This window comes from Daktulosphaira vitifoliae, unplaced genomic scaffold, assembly GCF_025091365.1.
Source record: "Daktulosphaira vitifoliae isolate Bord-2020 unplaced genomic scaffold, ASM2509136v1 Scaffold_5, whole genome shotgun sequence".
NCBI lineage: Eukaryota > Metazoa > Arthropoda > Insecta > Hemiptera > Phylloxeridae > Daktulosphaira > Daktulosphaira vitifoliae.
Genome location: NW_026099576.1, coordinates 31,219,698 through 31,242,525, shown reverse-complemented (window position 1 = coordinate 31,242,525; position 22,828 = coordinate 31,219,698). Strand labels below are relative to the sequence as shown.

At 24.6% G+C, this 22,828-nt stretch overlaps 1 protein-coding gene and 1 long non-coding RNA gene across 4 annotated transcripts; both read left to right on the top strand.

Annotated features, from left to right (window-relative positions):
- The first annotated feature begins 1,708 nt into the window (after window positions 1–1,708).
- Window positions 1,709–14,630, top strand: LOC126908593 (ubiquitin carboxyl-terminal hydrolase 36). Of its 2 annotated transcripts, XM_050690807.1 has the most exons (17): window positions 1,709–1,964; window positions 2,741–3,189; window positions 4,966–5,041; window positions 5,637–5,747; window positions 5,955–6,069; window positions 6,139–6,206; window positions 6,292–6,517; window positions 6,655–6,895; window positions 6,961–7,126; window positions 8,802–8,919; window positions 9,323–9,940; window positions 10,055–10,135; window positions 12,145–12,198; window positions 12,323–12,417; window positions 12,493–12,608; window positions 13,053–13,252; window positions 14,412–14,630. In XM_050690807.1, the coding sequence occupies exons 2-17, from the start codon at window positions 2,770–2,772 to the stop codon at window positions 14,416–14,418; spliced, it is 2,712 nt and encodes a 903-aa protein (XP_050546764.1). In that variant the 5' UTR covers window positions 1,709–1,964; window positions 2,741–2,769; the 3' UTR covers window positions 14,419–14,630. The 2 variants fall into 2 exon arrangements, with proteins under 2 accessions (XP_050546764.1, XP_050546763.1); XM_050690806.1 differs by having other exon boundaries at window positions 13,053–14,630.
- A 3,767-nt stretch (window positions 14,631–18,397) lies between these two features.
- Window positions 18,398–21,905, top strand: LOC126906930 (uncharacterized). Of its 2 annotated transcripts, XR_007704385.1 has the most exons (4): window positions 18,398–18,779; window positions 19,706–19,858; window positions 19,946–20,980; window positions 21,049–21,905. It is a non-coding gene; the product is annotated as an uncharacterized LOC126906930 (long non-coding RNA). The 2 variants fall into 2 exon arrangements; XR_007704384.1 differs by having other exon boundaries at window positions 19,946–21,905.
- Window positions 21,906–22,828: the final 923 nt, after the last annotated feature.

Sequence of the window (22,828 nt, the reverse complement as noted above, 5' to 3'; positions counted from 1 at the left end):
CAAAAGAATTTGTTAAAATAAACTATGATAGTACACATTTAGGTTTTAATATAACACTCATTAAAGCTATTTAGTGCATTATGATAATTTATGGAATTATGAATAGAAATATTTAATATAAGTATTCGCTCAATATTAAATGTTAAAATTTTACTTGTTATACTCATAAAGTAATTTATCTTTTTTTTTAATTACGAAAAAAATAAAAAGGGTATCAACTTGTAAGTGGAAGCTTTCACTTATATGGAGACTGGGACGCCTCTTTCAGAAAGTTTACTATCTTGACCTTCTTCCTAGATTTAAAAGGCTCTGAAAACATTTTTGGGGAATATCGATCAATTTTTAGTTATTTCAATTTTATTCTACTTATTCTCATATTATTTTAAGTAAACCTAGGAATATATTTACCGTTTATAGGTACATAAAATGTTTTATCCCAAAAAGCATTAAGTTCAAATTAATTTGAAACATATTAATCATGGATACGCTCATTCAAGGGGTGTTTTTAGTTTTCTTAAAATGAGTAATAAATAAAGATTACGAAAACAAATTTAGCTCCTAAGTCGGTAATCGGAATTTTTATCATAATTTGACTAAGAGTTCGGCTACAGTATTGATTATGTACCAGGAGGGTTGGGGTTGAAATAGGATAGATTTCCCCAGTAAAATATTTATATGGTGAAGATAATATTTGTTACAGTTTGGGGGGGATAATAAAAACTTATCTTAGGTATATCTCCTTAAAAAACAAAACCCTAACTACTATACTGTTATATGCGGCGGGACCACGACACGTGCCATGCTCTCCCTGACCTTGTGCCGGCATTGCACCAAATCAATAGTATTAATATCAAAAAACATCGTTTATTTATTTGACTTCATGAACCCTAGACTTTGGCTTGCAAAATCACAGAACATAGTAATAATTAAAAACAAATAGATGACCCACAATTAAGAAGATACAATGACAAACAATTGAAAACACTGGTACAAAAATCAGATACGATCATCATTTTTTAAAATAAATATTTTAAAATTATTTTACTGGATGTAAAAGCTTGATTGATGGATAGATGCAAATAATAGTCATATCCAATAATTTATTATCAACATTTTTTTATTAATTTCAATTAATTAAAAATTCAGATTTTTAATGTAAAACAAATTCGTTTTATGTATCCCCAGAAGTTTTTTAAAATTGGACGTATTTAACTTTTGTACCAGTGTAGGTATATAGACCGTTTATATAACCGTGAAACAGTACTGCAATCGCAATCAGTAAAAATAATCGATACTGTTATATGTAGTACGATTTACAAGAATTTGATTTTGATTATTTTGAAAAATTATTTTGATCACCAAATGTTCCGTCATGGGAATCACAGGTGTATGAAATGATCTCCCTTCCGCATTGTAATCAGGAATTGTCCTCGTTCTCAATCAAACACCGGTCTGACGTCAGATCATGGAACATAACGATAATGACCTTTATTTTTATTTGTATCAGTTATTACTTTTCCGAGTCCCATAAAACTAAGTCTTTTATGAAATAAAAACTTTTGCGATTTGTATAGTTTTTGATAAAAAAATTTTTTATAGAATAACAACAAATGAATAATAAAAATTAATTAAATGTTTAATATATTTTTCTTCCATGGGATAGTGATGAGCGCTTTGACTATTGGCCGTATGCGATCGCTAGTATGAGTAGTACGCACACAGGCGGCTCCTCTGGTTACTGGTTAAGTTTACAGGTTATTTACTATACACACGGCCGAAACATATTATTAAAATAACTAATATAAAGTGTAACTAAGACATTCCTGTGACTACCAAATTAATTAAATTTTTTCATTTTTAAACATTATTTATCAGTTCGTGTTTCTATTACTTTATTTGTTATTGTTTATTATTTATATATGTGTATTAAAATCATCAATGGAACTATCTTGCCGCGATTCTTTGTAAGTCAATTACGGATATAATAGTTATGTATTTGGCAACGACCCGGGATATTCCTTGTAAAGAGAGTGGTATTAAAATAATATATGCGTTTTTCATTCTGGTATATGGATATTCCGTATTTGCAAGAGCTTCGTTTGCCGGGAATCCTACGGGAATGTATACAAGAAGTCTACTATATTTTTATTTTGTAGCGCGGGTGAAACAGCTAACCTTGTAGTTTAACCATGTGATAATTTTTTCGCACATATAAACATTAAAATTTTGTTTTTTTTTTTACAGTTAATATTATAAAATAAATTTTATACTTTTTAAGTTTGAAACTATTATATCAATTAAATTTTAATCTGTTGTGTTTCTTTTTAAATTTCTGCAATATATCGATAAAATCTGGAATAAATAACTATATTTTTATAATTTTATAAAAAAAACTTTCAATAATATAAAAGAATAATTATATTTTTTATTATGAACTTCATTGATTAGTGATATGTGTTAGTAATATTATAATTATTTGATTAGTGTTTTTTTTTATTTTCATATTTGTTCAAAGTATATAGAAAAACTTAACTATTTTACTTAATAAAGCATGAATGTTGTTATTCACTTTAGTGAAAATATATTTACAGATATAAATCTGTGTTTCACCATGAGACTACTCAAATATTCACGTGTAAACTTCACAAATAATTATTAGAATAAATTTTATTGTTTTTGTTATCTTTATAAATATATTCTCAATTAATGTACTTGAAAAACTAAATTTTATATTTTTTAGTTTTTGATGAATTTAAATAATGCATTGGAATGATGCCGGCTGCAAGCAAACAAATTGGTTCAGCTTTATTTCAGTCTCTTTCTAATCAAGTTAATGGACGGACTCATCATTCAACAGTGACTGATGATCGTTCTTGTTACTTATACATTGCATCAAGTAGAATTTTAGATAAAACAATTGAATTTGAAATGTTGGATCATAAACCATCTATGCTATCTCAAATGAAAAATAGTTGCATAATGTTATTACAAAATGGTTGCAATAAAAAAGATATTAAAAAATCAGAACAAATAAATGGCGAGAATAATAAAGTATCTCGTTTACCTAAACCAAAAGTTGTACTGTATCCCCCTGAATGTGTACAGCTTGGATGGCAAAATAAAAAAATGTCAGTTGGTTCTGGATTGGAAAATCCAGGTGTAATATGCTACATCAATTCTACTTTACAAGTAAAAAATTAGTTTATAAAATTTATCTTATACTGAGAGTCTAAAAATGTAAAATAAATTGTATCGTTTAGCAATAAAAAAAAGGTCATTTCAATTTATCTTTAAGTTTTTAAGTTATAATTTGAAATTAAGTTTTTGATTCATGAGTTACAATTAATTGGGAATTTATTTAATAAAATTTTTAATTTTTGATATTTCATTTTAAATGAAACCAATATGTTTTCATAAATATACGTTTTTGTATGCATATATTATTTATAGTTTGATTAAATATTTGTTGTTAAAAAAAAAAAAAAATGAAAAAAATAATACAGAAAATTTAGTATTTTTTATTTCTGTAATGTTACACTGAAAACAAACTTTGATCACAATTTTCTAGAAATTAAAAAGAAATCACCTAGATCCCTTGAATTTTAAATGCCTAATATGTATAATCTTTATTCATAATAATGCTATAAGAAAACTTTATGATACAATTATTAGTAAATGATGATGACTTGAGAAGAACTTGAGACTTGAGAGTAGTATTGAAAACATTACTTCCAAAGATTGTCTTAATTTAAATAAAATATTTTTATACTAAATATGAATAGTTTTAATTTAAAATATTATTTTAAAAACATTTAAGTACTATCAGAATTCAGTGTTATGAGGTTGAGGATTGTTTTTTAAATAAGTATTGTCTGATATTTGAGAGTGACTAAAATAATTGTTATAAAATGCTTATCTATATTATGTGTGACAAATAAAAAAACTATTTAAAAACTAATACCAAATTTAAGATCATTTCAACAATCCTATTTTTGCCTTTATAAGGCAAAAATTTTGCCTGAATAAGCCAAATAATTATAGAAAAGAAATCATTGCAACATATTTTTTTAAATTGTGTACTGTACAAACAACCTTCAATTGTATTAGTTTTGAATGGTGTAAATTTTCCGTTGCTATGCAGAAAAACAACTAAATTGGCCTTTTTTTTTATTAAAAATTGTAAATAATTACCTGTTAACTCCTAGATATTAAGCTTTCGAATAGTTTTTATTTTTTCATCTTAAAATATTACATTACCTTTAATAATTAAATAATACAAAGCCTTCTTTAAACCTATATTAAATTAATTATTGTAGGTTTAAAGAAATCAATTTTTTGGTACACTATAAAAAATTGAAAAGAAAAAAAATTTGTTACAATTTAGAGCTCTTTCTCTCAACAGTTCTTTGCTTAACAATTGGGTTTTTAGAAAAAACATACATTGGCGAGGCATATTTAAAGTATTATCAACAAATATTTTGCTATTATTTGTACAGTTTTCAAAAAGTTATCTCATTACAAAGTGAAAATTATGAATAACAACATTGAATGTTCTGAGACTGTGATTGAGGAGAATTTTTCATAATCATGTCGCTAATAGCTTCAACTAGATACTTTTTATAATCATTTTACGTATTGTTGAGCAAAATCATTCCAGTAAGAGTAGAGTAATCATGTCCAGTAACACAAATAAACTATTGAGAGTAAAACCAATAGCTTTTTATCTATGTATCAAAGCTAAAAAAAATTTAAAAATGTTGATGGTAGAGATAAAATGTAGGCTGAACAAATGTTATGCGATTGAATAATATTTGTTTTATTTAACATGTTTAACTTAAGTTAATTCATCATTCACTTCTAGTTTATTCCAGTTAAAAGAGTATTATTTAGTTAAGATTTTATTTATATTTATTGTTATTAGGATTTTTTATGTGTATTTAATTTTAATTTTTGTTAATATCGCAGGCTTTGTTTCACATTCCTGCATTTACAAATTGGTTAATTAGTGATGAGCAACATCAAAAAAAATGTCAACAGAAAAGTAAGTTAGATATTATTAAAACATAAATAAACTAAATATTTTTAATTTAGTTTAATATTACATGTTGTCTTGCATAGGAAACACCTATGCAAAATTGAAATAATATGCTTTTGGTATTTTTGGATATAAAAAAAAAAATCATCTGTTATGAATAAACTCCTATTTATTATCTTAAATAAATGATAAATAAAATGGTTGCTTTAAAAATTAGTTTTATATAATTTTTTTTTTTAGAAAAATTGTACTTTTACACATAAAAGATATTTTTATTGTGAACATTACCATACTTAAAACTTGATTTTATTAAAAAAAATTAACTTCAGTAGTTTAAACAAAGAAATTCTTGTTTAATATTTATAAAATTAATATTTTTATTAGTTTTATTTTAATTTATAAAGTAAAAAGAGCATTATTTGAAATAGTTACAATTAAAAAAATTACAATACAATAATAACTAAATTGTATAATGAATATAATTTAAATTGAATAATTATAGATATTATATATAAAATATTAATTATTAATAAAAATATTTTTAGAAATGCACATAATTTTAAATTATATTTTTTCAATTTATTCATTGTTATTTTTATAGCTGGTTTTCAAAAAGATTGCATAGTTTGCATGGTATGTGATACATTTGTGCTATCTCAAAAACATACAGGTTCCAGTTTTAAAGCATCTAGTATTACAAGTCGTTTATCATGTATGTAATATTAATTACTATGAGAAATACAAAAATATTTAATTCTAAAAATTAAAAAATTTGTTATCATTTTTAATTTTGTTTAGAAAAACACATAAATACAGTATTTAATAGGATCTAATAAATGTTTGATATTCTTACTAATTTTTCTCCTTTGCTACAAAAATAATGTTTTTATGAAACTAAAATTTTTTTTATCAATTTTAGTAATATGCAAACATTTGTCGACTTATCGACAAGAGGATGCTCATGAGTTTCTTCGATATCTCATTGAAAGTATGGAACGATGTTATTTGTCAGTATTAGGAGTAGTAGCAAAATCGTAAGTATTTATTACATATTAAAATCTAAATATTGATTAAACTAATAACAAGAGGCTATTTAATTTTAGATTGGATAGTTATTCTAAAGAAACCACACCTATCAACCAAATTTTTGGTGGTTACATTCGAACTGAAGGTAAATTTTTAGATAATCAATGCTTGAAATTTGCAAATTAAAATTCATTTAAATAAATCATTCTTGTATTATTTTAATTAAATAGTCACTTGTGGAAAATGTAAACACATTTCAACAACATTTCAACATTTTCAAGATCTCATACTTGACATTCGACAATCTGATACTGTAAATGATGCTTTAGATAATTATTTTGAAAAAGAACCTTTAGATGAATCTTACGTTTGTGAGCGATGCCGAAGACAAGTAGCAGCTGATAAAAAGTTTTCAATTGAAAAAGCACCTAATGTATTGTGCGTTCAATTAAAAAGGTATTGTAATACTGAACAGTTTAGCTTTAATTATTAGATAATATACTTTAATGAAAGTGATAATTAACAAACTTAATGTTGACCTAATTTGATTTGATTTTTAATATTATTATATATTATTAATAAAACAATTTTAGGTATAGTGTTGGACTGCATGGTTTTAGTGGTAATAAAAATAGTAAAGCTATACAAATAAATGAACGAATAGATTTATCCAATTATCAGTTTCACCAACAAAGATATCAAAATGGTGCTCGTCCATTAAGATATCGTTTAGTATCAATGGTTATTCATTATGGTTCTAGCTTGAACAGTGGTCATTACACAGCCCTAGGTTTAACTTCATCAGGATCATATTATTATTTTAATGATTCAAGTGTAAGTTAAACCAAAGCTATTATCATTAATTTTATAGTACTAATGCTTTATTATTATTTTTACAGGTAAGTCAAGCAAATTTCAAAAATTACTCTACGAGTCATGACTCTTATATAATATTTTATGAGTTGGAACCTTCAGAAACAACAAGAATTTCTAGTTTAGAATTAAAAAATTCTACTATTACATCCTCAAATGGTCAAAATTATAAATCTCCTCTATTTTTTTCTAGTAAGTATCATTTTATTTTAGTGATATGTTTAAAATCCATTAGTATTCATCTCAAATAAAAATAATAATTTTTTAGGCTTATACTATTAGGAATTATTTTACTGGTCTGATCCTGTATTTTTCTTAAAATCACGTCTGTATATATATATTCAATTACATTATCTTTTATCAGATTAGATGATATCTGATCCAGTTTTTATTTTTTTATTTTTTTTTTTTTGTCTGATACATTTTTGACAAATTTATTATAAAGTTATGATTTTTTTATGAACTTATTATATAATGATGGACCTTCCATTTTCTTATTTCTCTCTTTAGTAAGTCTGAAATAATTGTACAGAAAATGACGCGCCCCTTACTTAATTTCTATCTTTCCAAAAATTTTTCATTTGCTAAAGAGAGCAAGAAAATAATTCTAGAAGATCTGCCAATGATAATATACCAGGTCTAATCCATTCTATTTATAATTTGGATAATTTTTTACAAATTTACATATATCTATATATCTAATGTATAAATTTCTTAGACCTAAGTGACAATCAGTTTGGTCTAAGAGATTTGCCTATAACTTTTGATATAATTATTATTTTGAAATTTTTAAAAATTATTTATAACCTGTTTTGATTCCTTTTACAATATATTTGCATTGTTTACCATTAATAAATGATAATTAAAATTAAAGAGATTGCTGACTTTGCAGTATAATGCCTCAATTAGACCAGTAAGAATTTCACCCACAGTCAATATATACTCATTCTATGTATTAAAATGATTGTAACTCAATTAGTACTTGTATTAAAATTTGTTATCGACTTATCAAAGTTTTTTGTATTAAAAATTCTATAAAATAGACATTTTAGAAATAATAAAATTTATTATTTTTTATATGTAGCCTAAGAAGGTAGTAATTATTTAGAAAAAAATGTTCAGCATAATTATAAAAAATTATTAAAAGTTTTAAGTGTTGTCAGTTAGGTTTGAGACACCGTATAAGGAAAGAATGCAGATTTGATTGGGACTAATTGGACCTTTCACACGAACATGGTATGCAATTGACAACATCACTTTTTAAAGCAATTGCATATTTTACTATGATAACACATTTTGTAGCTGTAATTAACAAATGTTAGTCTGCTGACATTTTATAATTGCCTGATGTGGTGTAAATGAGAGAATTCAGCTGTGATAAGAGCCTTTTTGACTATTTAGAAAACTGATATATATATTTTTTTACATTTCAACTGAATGTTATCTTTTTGCAATGCGGTCAAATTTATATACTTACACCAGTGATTACAAAACTTCTAGATGTAAGATTCCAATATTAATTTTTGGCACTGATTGGACTTACAAGGTAGATTCCCACAAAGTATTGCTATTTATCTTAACATCTCTAATCAACATATGTTGCATATGCATCACCCAACAAAGTGACCAACTAACAAAGATGTGAATATCCAGTTTTATGATTATATGACCTTTTCAGGGCTTAATTTGGCATTTACAAATGCAAAACTTTTGTGTTTAAATTTTAACGCATTGCACATAATATAACATTACAAATATGAAATAGTATTGTTTTAAGTAAGATTGTGTAATTGATATTGTTTTTCCATGTTAATTATATTTTACTCTTGTCTATTAAATTTTAATTAAAAATTTTTTTTTAATATAGATAAAACCCATTGTAATGGTATTACTAAAGCAGTAAATGGAATAAGCAATATCAAGGCTTTTAATATTAAAGAGAAAAAACTACAATTCAATGATAAATGGGATACACAAAATAAAATGTAAGTGGTAAATTTAACTTATTAATTTTCAAAAATAAGAATTGTTAATAATTAAAAAAATCGCATCTTTTGATATATAGTTTTTTAAAATAATAAGTAATTATTCATCTATTCTTAAAATCTAAGATGAATACTTTATGAATTAAAAAAATGTTTGACTCTAAATAAAAAAAAAAGTATAAAATTTTATAATTTAAGTCCAGTTTTCATTTTTAAAAATGTTTTTATGCAACAAAACTAAAAAATTCTATCGTTAATGACTTCAATGAAGTATAAAATCCATGTAATGTAATTAATTTTGAAAAAAAAATTAAATTAAAATTAAATCTAGTATAGTATACTTTTATTTATAAATAAATTAGTTTTACATATTTAATTCTCATGAGAATATATAATAATTTAGGTGTCAACAAGGATATCAAAAAGATAAATTTCAAGCAAAGGATACAATTTTTTCAAATAATAAATCTGTAACAGAACCTCTGACTAAAGGTGTTACACATAATACATTATTTAATAGCTTAGTACCATATATTGATTCTGATAAAGATGATAGTGATGTTGAAAGTAGTTTATCTAATGAAGACATATCTAGTACAATAAAATCAGAAAAATTAAAATGTGTAACAGATCAAAAGGTCTTTGATAAAAAACCTTTAATTTCAAAACTCAAAGATGAGTTATCTGATCAAGATAATCCAACAAAAAAATGTTTAGTATTAAAACCTAAACAGGAGGATTTGCCTCCAAATGTTGAACATAATGGACTCTTATCTGTTAGAAAATGTTTGGTGTTAAAACCAAAAGATGATGATTCATTGGATATTGAAGAAGGCCCTGAACCTGTAAAAAAATGTTTTGTACTTATGCCAAAAAATTATAATGAATCAAATGATACTAAAATAATTAATTCAATTGATGGAAAAGAATATGAAAAAAAAGATAAACATAAAGAGAATGGTTTTAATGATTTAAGTAGCCGTAAATCTAAACCTAAAGTTGAATATAATGGCTTTAATGGGTAAGTTTTTTTGTTAAAAAGCCTTAAAAAAAACTATAATAAAAGTTTCATAAAATTTATATTCATTTTATGTTTATTTAAACTATATAAACTTTTATTTTTATACTTTTTTAGGGTGAAATCACCATCTGATATTAGTAAAACAAATGATAAAAAAATATCAAATGGAAACCATTCTGGAGAAGATAAAATTAGGTAAACTAGAATTAATGAACAAATCTCATCATTTAGTTACTTGTTCAGATGATATTTAGATATATCATAAAATTAAAACTTAGTTAGATTATCATACTCTTTTTTCATATTAAAACTTCTTCTCAATATAGGATCATTTGTAATGTGAGTGGTTAAATTTTTTTTTTTTATATGTCTAAATTCCCATAAAAAGTTAATTAAATGCCATTTATTTATCAGGACTGTTTGATTTTTTCCTGGACTCTGTCCAAAAGTGGACAAAATTAATATAATTCTAAATTTAAAACTAAAAATTAAAATTCAGGGTTGCCATAAATTTAAAAAAATAATAAATTGGTGAAGTTTTTTTTAATTAGGGAATCTATAGAATATCATGGAATTCTGTTGGTATTGTTAAACGTTGTAGTGCAGAGTTAGATAGTTAGGCCAATGTCCTAGAAGACATAATAATTGTAGTGGCCTAGATCGTTTCAAAAAATATTTCTATGTATGAAATTGTTGTAAGTATTAGTATTTTGTAAGTGTGGGTGAAATTCATACTAATATAATTGAGGCATCGCACGGCAAAATCAGCAATGTCTCTTTTTATGTTCATGTTTTATTTTTAAGTTTTATAATTTTAAAATACAACAATAATCATTTTAATATACAAAAAAAAAATTAGCTTTTAATATCAAATTAATGTATTATTTCTTTTAGAAAATTATGAATTATTTAAATTGAAAATTTGTTTTTCATAGTACATAATAAAATGTATAGGTGTATTTAAAAAATTGTTGAATTATGCACCACAATGCCTCAATTATACTCTGTTTAAGTTACATAGCCACTCTTTGCATTAAAATGCTTGTAATTCAATGAGTACTGTTTCTAAAATTTTTATAAACCTAAAAAAAAATATTCTTTAAATATAGTCTAAGATGGCGATGGTTAATTTAAAAAAACGTTTTAACAAAATGATAGTTTTATCAAAAGTTAAAAGCATTTTCAGTTATGTTAGAGACATTGTACATTTCAAACTCTGAGCTTGAATGAGGATAGATTAAAAGGTTTTGTTTTTAAGGTTGAACTAGGTCTATTTCCAAAATTTCAATTGGTAAACATAGAACAATAAATATAAAGGGAGGTTGATGAATCAGACACCCTTCACATAACAATGCAACACATGTCTTCACTTCTTAAGTCAAGTATAGAATTTTTTAAAGATTGACTAAAAAATCATAGAAAAGTCAGAAACATTAAATTTCTTATATTTATAACAACCATGAATAAGTGTATGGTCCTACTTTATTCTACCACTATTAATCATGGTACTAAATTGCATTATTAGATAGAAGGCCTATTTAAGGTTTTTTATTTTTGTATTGCCTCCCTCCTGGAAAATATTTGTAAAAACGGAATTTTAAAACTAAAAAGTTATGGTGACCTTGATTAATAAATGAACTCAATTCATTATTTCTCTTTTTAGAAAAACAATTAAATTGCTTGAAGTGCTTGAGGATATATTCATGTTTGCAGTTGAGTTCTAACGTTTCGGACTCAACTGCAAACATGGATATATCCTCAAGCACTTCAAGCAACAAGACAATCTATTAAAGCTTTAACACATTCATAACAATTAAATTGTTTTTAATTTGTTTTAAAGTACTTGAATTTCTTTTCTCTTTGGGTTAGGTTTAAAAACTAATTCACCTTATGAAAAACTTTGTGATAGATTTGTTGCTTATCCTTAACTATAAATATGATTAACCCAGAAAACATTACTAATTTGTTAAGGTAAAAATATTTGATCTATTTCTATGCCCATTAAAAATCAAATTGAAACAGTTATTATTAAAAATTTAAATCTACGGGTTTTAATTTAGCTGAACTGGATAATTTTAAAGTACCCAAGAGATATTGTTCTCAATTAAAAATTAGTCCTTTAATCTTGTAATTTCCATAAAACTAAATTTCAGAAAAATATTTATAAAAATAATAACATAATAAATAAATATTTATCTGTTTAGAAACAAATTATTGAATGGATTTAACTATAAACATTCTAATGGAATAAAGAACTGGTAAATATTTTTATTTTTTACTATAAATAGTAAAATATTTATATATTAATACTTAAAAAAATAAAAATTGTTTTGTGTTCACTGTTTTCATGATTTTTAGTCATTAAAAAAATTTAATTTATAGGCCAAAGTTTAATGAATTTTCAACCAATAGTTGTAACAGGAATAGCTTTAAAGAATCTTTAAAACATAGAACTCATCTAGGATTTGGAGGAGAAGGTATAAAATATTTATTATTTATAATAAAATACATAATACATAATAAAATGTTTTTAATTTTTCTTTATCTCCTAGTAAAAACTTGGAATGGTGATAAAAGCTATATAGATAAAGAATCTGAGCAGGAAAAAATTAATGGAACAAAACGTTCTTTTGATGATGAATATAATGATGATTTTGACAAAGGAGTTGTAAGTATATTAAAATAAAATTTTGATCTTCGGCCTTTGCATTAAATCTTAGATTAGTTTGGAAAATTTTGTTTTTAAGTAGACTAAAAATAGTTTTTTTGGTGATAAATGTTTTTCAATATTTTGCAGAATCCATAAATTATACTTTTAAATTAATTCTAAAATATAAAAACTAAATTATTATTAATACATTTTTGAATGAATGTAAAATAAATTAATATGAATTATTTTAAAAGTAAGATATTTCTTCTAATTTCAAATTAAAAAAAAAGAAAAAATATAAATCTTTTCAAACAAAAGTGACTTTCAATTATTTTTTGCAATATTTCAAAAATTATTTTCCAATGTGAAAAACTGAACTAAAAAATATAAAAGATTTAGAAGGTGCCCCTCATAGCTCTATCAAAAAACATGTATTATATTTTACAATTATAATTTTTTCAGGTAAAAAAAAAGAAATTTGATAAAAATTATTATTCAAAAGAAAATGGAACAAATACATTACAGTTACTACATAATCAATTAAACCAGTTTAATGGTAAAATGGGACGCAGTAAAATAACTTGGATGAATCGGTCTAAACATTATAGATCGTTTAATAATAACAATCATTATCGCCACAATGGTGGATTCAAGAAACCCAGGTATAATAATAATCGAAGACATTGGTCAAAACAACGTTAGGTATATCAGTATAATGCAACATTTTGTGATAAAATCTTGAAAAAAATGTTGTATTTAAAAGAAAATAAGTGTAAATATTGTATTTATGTTATACTTAAATGAAGCTGAAGTGTAAAAATTAAACATTTAATTCATTTATATCTTAACTAGGTTTATCTAAAATTTGTAAATAAAAGATAACTTATTTAATATTATTTGACAACTTTAACAAATTGTACACAGTAACTGTTTTAGTCAATTAAATTGTTTTAAATTTAAATTAATGTTTGATAAAATAGTTGGTTTTCCAAATTTTTACCTTTAAATATGAAAAAAAAAACTAAAAATAACCTAACTTAATAATGGTTTGTTTTTTATACTGTAACATTTATATATTAGAATCAATCTAAAAATTTTACCAATAACAAATTCTGAAGTTTATTTTTCATTAGACTTTTTAACATTTTTATTATTAATTAAATATTTATTGATTACTTTAGAAAAATGAAATCAATAAATGGCTGAACTCTTTGGATAAAATTTAAAGAGCAAATATATTGATTACTAAAAAAAAGTATTTCCTCTACTTGTAACTTAAAAACTTTTTTACTGGTATCAAAAATCTTAATTAGGAGATATAACTTAATTAATATTTTTATTTTTCATTATTATTGTCTTTTATAATTCTTTTTTTTTTTTATTAAAATTCTTAATATTTTGTAATTAATAAAATTATGGTTATTAAAACTAGAATGCTCGGAGGATTTAAATTTATATTTTAATTTCTATTACTTTTAACAGAAAATGGAATTGATAAATTCCTAAACCCAGTCAGTGAACTCTAATTCATACTTTTTTTATATTCTTTAATGTAATTTTTAAGTATTCATTAAAATAAGTACTTCTAATTAATGTTTTAATTCGGGTTTAGCTGTATTTAAGTTTAATTATTATATACAAATGTATAAGTCTGAATTTGCTAGATAAATTAAAAATTCATATTGAAAAATAGTTTAAGTATACTTTAAAACCATTGCTACTTCTTCATTTGAGTACTAAAATTAAATTTTTAGAGCATTTACTATAGTATGTAACTATTTAAATGCTTCATCAATAACAAGTAATTTTTATGTTTCTAAGTTTGTAGGCACTGAGTGTTGTTGCCTGAGGACTGTTTTGTATGTATGTATTCAAATTTACACGGTTTGTTCCTATCACATCAAAGAGTCCAGGCTTCATATATATTATATTTATATCAAAAAAACCATATTTAATAAAGTAAATATTAATGGTATTTTTTTTTATTGGTATTGTAAAAACTGATTGTTAATATAAATATAAATTGCTTGTAAAAATACATTGGTTTAATCTTTGAACATATTTTAATCAACAAATTCAGAATTATTTTTAAATTCTCAAAAAATTATTTAAATAAAATAGAAATATAATCTATATTATATAATAAATATCTTAGGATAGGTGTTCATTAATGGAAGTGAATGTATATATTTGTTGTTAATTATATAATGTATGTGTATATATATTAAAAATAAATTTTGTAAACTAAAATTTTAATTGTACAGTTCAATAAAACATATATTAATTGTAAATTATAAAATATAAAAGAATTATAAACATGCATTTTAAATATTAAACTCACACATATATAGGTGATTGCTTTATTATATACCACTTGTTTACTCTCAAAATATTGACAATATTGAGAATAAAATTTTTAATAACGTATATTTTTTTATTTATTAGATAATAATTACTATTTAGAATCATTTTTTATGACTTAACGGGGTATCAATTAAAAGCGTTCTCATTTTTAGACCTTGGCGTGGAGGTAAATACAGTCGCGAAATAACTAGTGACGAAAATAGTAGCAACACTCTTCACCTTTAGTCATTACTTTAAATTGTTAATAACTTCTGAATAAAAATAAAAATTACTTTATTTTATGAGCTAGTTAAAAATGTATGTTGCAATTTAAAAAAATCTATTTAACAGCCCTTTGAATTATAAAGGATGATTCTAAAAGGCAATTATTAGTTGATAGATCAAGGGAAATATGTAACTAAAAGAATTCAATTTTTTTGTTTACAGTATTGTTTTTATTCTGCGAGTAATCGAGTGATTTATGATATGCCGATCATTTTGTATATACAGGGTGTTCAGTAAGTCAGGAAACGGGTTTCTATTGTTCTCATTGTTTGTAACAATGAGAACAATAGATACCCGTTTCCTGACTTACTGAACACCCTGTATATATATATATATGTATTTGGTAAGACACTCAATTTTTCAGAAACTATTGAAAACTTTAAATTTTTGTAAAGAGAAAAAATTTTAAGTTTAAAAAACTACAATAATACGTAGTTAAATGATTCATCATTTCAGAGATGAAAATTCTTGAATTAAATTTTTTTTAAAAATTTAATTTTCTTAAATAGGATATTTTTTAATTTTAGAATATTAAAAAAGAATTAAAAACAATTTTGTTTGCAATTTAAGATTGTTGAACGATATAGATTTAAGTAAAAATTTATCATTGATTATATCGGTTTTGTATTACCAGTAGCAGCAATAATCTGTTTTGGTAGTCCATAAATTATTTATTATAGTACGTATCAAGAATACTTGTCATCTTGACATTCTATTCTGCTATCTTATTTGCCAATAAAAATTGGTTTATGTGACAGCATAGAAAAATGAAGACTACTGTATTTGAAAGAGTAAAGTAACAATGGAATTTTGAATTTAATTCATTTAATTATAACATGTTGTATATGATACAGTTGATAAAAAAAAATGGCAAAAACTGAATTGTCTGTAATATTTTTTCTATTAACAAGTTAGAAATAGGGATTTCCATTTAAGAAAATTAAATTTTAAGTTTTTTTAACCCTGAATGAATAATAAAAGTTTTTTTTACCACATCTTAATTAATTAATTAATCAGCATTTTGAACCAAAAAAAAAAATTTCATTCGTTTTCTTAAAGAATGAGTGTCTTACTAGATTTTGAATACCTGCATATAATGTGATTTCTTTAAGAATGCTGCTTTTTGAGTTAGTATAACTTTAAGGTATACGCGAGATAGTTTTGTAACGTAATCAAATTCTTAGATGTGGGTTATATTAAAAATGTGCGTCACTATATACAACCCCGCTTCCTAATTTATCCAAATATATAATCGCTAATATATTAAAGAGTAATGTTATAAAACTGGCTATCGAACAGTTAAATTTCATTTATATCTTTAATATAAAAATAATTACAGGTTCCTATTTAATTTTTAAAAATCTCCTAAATATTATCATTAGAATAAATTTTTTTAACTACTAACTCATAGGTGTAAGAAGGACAAAATATTTTAGGAGCTAAATTTTAATTTTTCTCATTTAAAAAATAACTTTTATAACAATGTGTATAAATTGCTTAATTTTCGAAGAAAAACTATGCTTTAGCACAATCTTGATATTTATTATGGTTATTAAAATAAATAATTTACTATTCATTTAAAATTTTTATGGAAAAATCATTTAACAAAAAAGTTAGAAGTATTCTAATAAATCACACTATACAAATTAATTGTTTTATCAACAGTGAAGCAACTTGGGGTCATTCCTTGTCTTTAGTAACTACTCTGAATATTAAAACCTATAAAATAAAATTTATTTGTTTTTCCTATTACAATTTTTTTTTATATTGTATTATATTTACATTATGCTACTATTATAGCAAATAAAATCATTATTTCGAGTATACTAGGACGCTACCGATTAACCACAATCGTTGGTGTGGTCATACAGGTATCTATAAACCGCCATCATTAATACAGCTATCTATAGTAGCTTTCACACGACTGTGTAAACCTTACACAATTTTAGCACCCTCTAATTTTTTATCTAGTTACGCCACTGTTTATCAAAAACTAAAAGGAACATAATCAAATTGAAAAAATATGTTTTTAAAGATGATGTACATTATAAGTTTTTTACCAATAAATCGATTTCCTTTATAATTATTATAAAATAATCTGTTATAATGTATAATATACACTAAGCATAGGATACTTCACATATATTATTTTAACCTTTAAGAATTCTTGACCTGATACTCTTACTTACCATCAAAATGTATAATGATTAAAATAATTATTCATATGATCCACAGCAAAATAATTTAATGACTAAACTATATTAGCAATATTCGTTATTCATTAAATTTAATTGCTATTGATAAGTAATTTTTACACAAAAATAAAATAATTTTGAATACGGCAGTCATTTTGCTTCAAAAACAAAATTTTTCAAACAAATATATAATCCAAGCTCTAATTTAATAACTATTTAATGAATGTAAGTTATCCAGATTGTTTTCAAAATTTAGATTTTCAAGTCATCTGATTTTGTTAATATTTTAATTTTAAATTTGCTTCTTGAAGTAAGTAAGTAATTAAGAGTCGATTTTAAGAAAAGTATTTCCAGGAAAAATTTTGTTTAGATTAATTGTTTTATCAAAAAATTATAGTTATTTATTTTTAATATAAATTTAAAATTAAACTAAAAGTATTAAAATTTATTGATTCTAATAAAAATGATTTTTTAGAGACTTTACCTTTAGAATTAGGAGATATCTTATAATTATCATTGCTATCAATGGGGGCCTGTTTTCCTTACCCCCTCCCTAGCTACGCTATAGACTATGGCTGTTCTATTACATTATCGAATAGTTTCTTAGGTTTCATACGAACAGTAAAGAATACTCTCTTTTAGTAAACGACTTAACATGAATTAACATTTATAAAATAAATAATGTAAAAATAAATTAATGACATGTTAGTTATAATTTTATTCACAGTTGAGCTTTAAATATTTTTACTCTAATTTGCGCATTAAAAATTACTAACAGTAATTTATTTAAATACATATATCAATTATTTATTAATAAATCAAGAATTGTTCATTAATATATTTAAAAAAATGTAAAAAAATTAGCTTTAACATTTTATTGAAATGAGTAACTAGATTTTTGTCAATGTTTATTGAATGAAATTAAATATTATGTTATGTAAACAGTGTAGCGTAAAGTATTAAACTTTTTAAGTATTAAATAAATTGAAAAATCTAAATACGTGTTTTTGTTGTGGTCAAATTAAATTATTAAGCCATTGAATCAATGATAATCTCAAAACACATTATTATCGCCGGATTTGAATTATTGTTATGTGCGTATAAAAAAAACGGGTTATCAAATAATAAATCATTTTATGATAAACAATATCCGGTAACATAAATTCGGGTTACGGACGTACGTAGTTTCCTTTGTAATGTCATCGATATTTTTTTAGTTTTTTGTGCACGAATATTGGTTAATTGTTTAAAGTTTCAAACTGAATGTCACACCAATAAATTTAGTGCTGATAATGGTCAATTGCTAACAAATAATTGTTCATGTTCTAATAATAATTACTGAGTGCATAATGAAGCTATTTAAGAAGTAAGTCTCATTAGGTACAAGGGGTGACTCTATAAATAGATTTTTAATGTTGTAATTTGAATATAACCATTTATTTAATGATTAATTGAGCGTGGGTAAATTTTTACAAATAGTCTTAATTTAGTATATTAAGTAATAAAAACTATGTTGGAATGTAACGGGGATTCAAGTTATCCCTCTAATTAAAAAAAGACCGATTTTCCAATTAAAATGTTCTAAGAAATGAAGTCCTCACAAAAAATAATGAAATTTCAGAAATATATGTAATAAAATATATGATTCTACGAATTGTTTTTGCTCATTAACTAAAAGAATGCTTCCCAACCAGTTTAATCATATTCATAATAATGAGGTCAACATTTTTTGACAAGTTAAATTTAAGTTTTACCCCTCAAAAAATTAATTTTTATATAACAATGTATATCATTTTACTAAATTTCGGGGAGGGGTAGCTAAGACCCCTATCCTCCTACGTCAATGATTATATCATTAATTTCTTATAATGGAAATAATATTCCAGTGAAAAAAGGTATCTTTACTGAAGCGTTAAATCATCTGGAATTCTTATTTACAATAAATGAGGCAAGGTTATTTTTGAAATGATCAATAAATAAGCATTTCAAAATTGGTGTTATCATATAATGTAAATATAATATTTTGAAATAAAGCGTCTCATCATCAACTCTGGCGTACATGTATAATTTTATAATTTATTTGGCATATTTACATAGTTAAGGACTTTTTTTTTATTGTCGTTACATAATTTGAAAATATGGTTAATAGTATAGTAATAAAAGAAAAGTTTATCAACTGTTTAAGAAACATGCCATAACCCTCTTTAGTGCTACAATAGTAGAAAAGTAAACATTTTATTAAATAAACACGTTATCTTATAATATCTATAGGCACTATTGTGTTGCTTTTAGATATTTTAAAATACGTCCATTTGGTATTAACTGGTGACCAGTGCAGAAACTAAGTTTTTCGGGACCCCTGTATTGGGAAGATGGATTGAAGGAGTGCGATCTCTCTGTAAAATTATTAAATACTTAAGACATAACTATTTTTTATTTAGAGAGGTAATGTATAATATTCTTAGTTTGTGCCCTCCTCAAAACAGAACCCTAACGCAGCCATTGTGCTCGTATTTTTATGTGTTTTTTTAGCGCGGGGCTCATGTCCCGTTTACCTCGTCCTCGAGACAATACTGTTAGTGACGTCCAATGAATATTTCGGATAATAAGCAATACATTTAGGGAATGTAAACAATTTTAAGTAGTAAGTACAAATTAAGAACACTCAATACTTTACAGAGGAGGACACAGACCAGCTATGCAGTGTGTAACATTATTCTATTACCAAGCCAGTGGCGACAATAGGGAGATGTGAAGATTGCGGCTACATTAAGGGGGCCTTTCTAACTATCCAGAATATCAATTTTTGTTTTATGTTCCAACCGAATTGTAAATGGGATTCCTATTTTTTTCCGCGTCGGGGTCAAATTCGTATATTTATGCCACTCTACTCGACTATTTTGATGACATTTTATTACTGTGTAGAATAACGTCCATCTTTGTATGAGAACTGGCATATTCAATCGTTTGAAAATTTCAATAAAGTCTACAAATTGGCATTCAAGAGAATAATACCAGTGTTGAATTCAGAATTTTTCCACGGGATTCTAAACTTTTTTGCGAGCAGATAAAAGTTTTTAAACTATGCCTAGACTCAACGCTGGGTAATACGAAACTGAGCTGCCTCCAAGTTGAATCTTCGCGTAAGCTTACAATTTGAACATGAACAATGAATTGCCGCTGTAACTTTGAAACCTAATCAACTATAATCGAGTTTCATAACGACAGTCACCGTCTATGAATATTTATATTACTCCTACCGTCGGCCGTTGCAATATTTAATTTGTGTATAACCTCTCTACATTTTTTGTGAACAAAAAACTTTTCGGTGTATTAATGTACAGGTGTATTGTCGTACAACACATGTCAATTATTGTTCGCGTGGAAATAATATAAACACAATGTAGTCGTCGTCAACTGAATTCGTTCCAATAATAGTCACTTCATCGATTCTCTGTAAAACTGCTTGCACACAGGTACTCTATTACTGACGACAACGTCGGCGTGTCCTTCGGCCGCACGAATTCCTAGTGAATGACTATCGTCTAAATTAACTAACACACATAAGTATGTCAGTATAAACCAGAAAGATTATTCAGAAAATGTAAATGCATCGTTAATTATTATTGTTACAGCCCGCCCACCTTACACCGCACAACTGGCGTTATACCTGCCCAGCATACCCGTTTAATGCAATTATTGAACATTTCAAGACGATGCTTTTGATTAACAGTATTCGGAAATACTTGCGTTATTTTTATATGTGTTTGCCGCGGTCGATATTCAGAATACCTTTAGTTGAAACAGATGTTCAATAAATTATGCACTGTATAAATGAGATTTTCACACGTTTCACTAACACCTTCACTGGCGCTACTGTTGCGTACACTTCATTGCCTTTGACGACAACTGAAATATAAATACGAAAGAGAGCTATCAATTGTTTTAGGCGTACTTAAGATACTTTTCATGAAGGCTGCTCCCCCACTAGTTCTTTTTGGTTCTTGTAAAAACAATACGTAATGTTTCTTAGAAATGAAAAAGAGCAGCCGTACCCTAAGCTACGTAAACAAGATTTTGGAATTATTTTTATTTTACTACCACCAATGGAATAATTGAATTTTATGATTTACTCAATTCATTTTTAATTTTTCCTCAAGTTAATTTCTTTTTCTTTTTTTAAAAAAGTATAAAAATGTTTTATAAAAAGAGTTTTTAATTTAATTAGCTTCAGAGTCGTATCCAGAATATTTTTTTCGTCAGGGAACCAAAATATATATGTGTATGTGTGTTGTAAAATAATTCGGGAGGGTAAGGGGGTCCAGACCCTTTAGACCTCCCTCGGATTTAATTAAAGTTAATATACACTTACTAAACGTTTGCGCTCTATAAAATATTTAGACTTCTTAAATACATTTAATTGTGTTTTGGATTAAAAATATGTACAAAATGATTTGATATAAATGGTGACATTTTTAAGCTTAAAATAGAGGTTTCATTGACTCGTATATTATTATTACAACAGTATAATACAAATAATTACTGAACTTGGAAAAAATTATGTTAAAAACACGTTATTTTGGTAATAATTTTTTTTTATATTAAACTATTGTATTTTATAGTAAAAATTAAAAAATTTCCTAAAATTTATATTATCAAAAAATATATCTAATAATCATTATATTCATTGTTATTTGTTGATATAAAAAAAAATTTTAAAAACTTCTTAGTATAGTTTAAAGTCGATAATAGTATATTTTTTCAGCGCACATGTCAATTATAACTTCTATATCTCTGTTTTTTAGGTAGCAATAGAAACTAATACTGCATTTTACTAAAGGTGCTACTTTTTCTTTTATTCTAAAAGATTTATTTATTCAAAAAATAAATCCTTGATAAGTCATACGCCGTCATAAATATTATATTTAATAAAACAATTTTTTTAAGTTTGTATTTTATAAATTTATTCGATATTAAGGGAGTATTGGAAGGAGCAAAAAACCTCTAAGATGTTTTAGAGTGAATACATCATAATTTAAGCAATTTTTTTTACACGTCATTTACCAAATCGAAGAAGAGCAAAAATAAATAAAATTTACCGTCCTAAAATAATAAAATTATCAAGAGCCGTAAAATCTTAAATATAGGCATTATCTTTACTGTAAACAAAATATTGTCATTTTACATCTTAAAATATAGGATAACTTTTTTACATTGTTTTCACGTTTATATTTCACTTGTAGTGTAATAGTTGTTAAAAAAAACTGTGACTCGGAATATTGTAAGATTCTATCCAAAAAATGTCAAGTATTTATGATAATTATTTATACAGTATGATCCGTTTATTATGGTAAACCACACAATTACTTACAATATAAAAATATGAGAATGTTTTTTTTTTAATTTTTTTATATA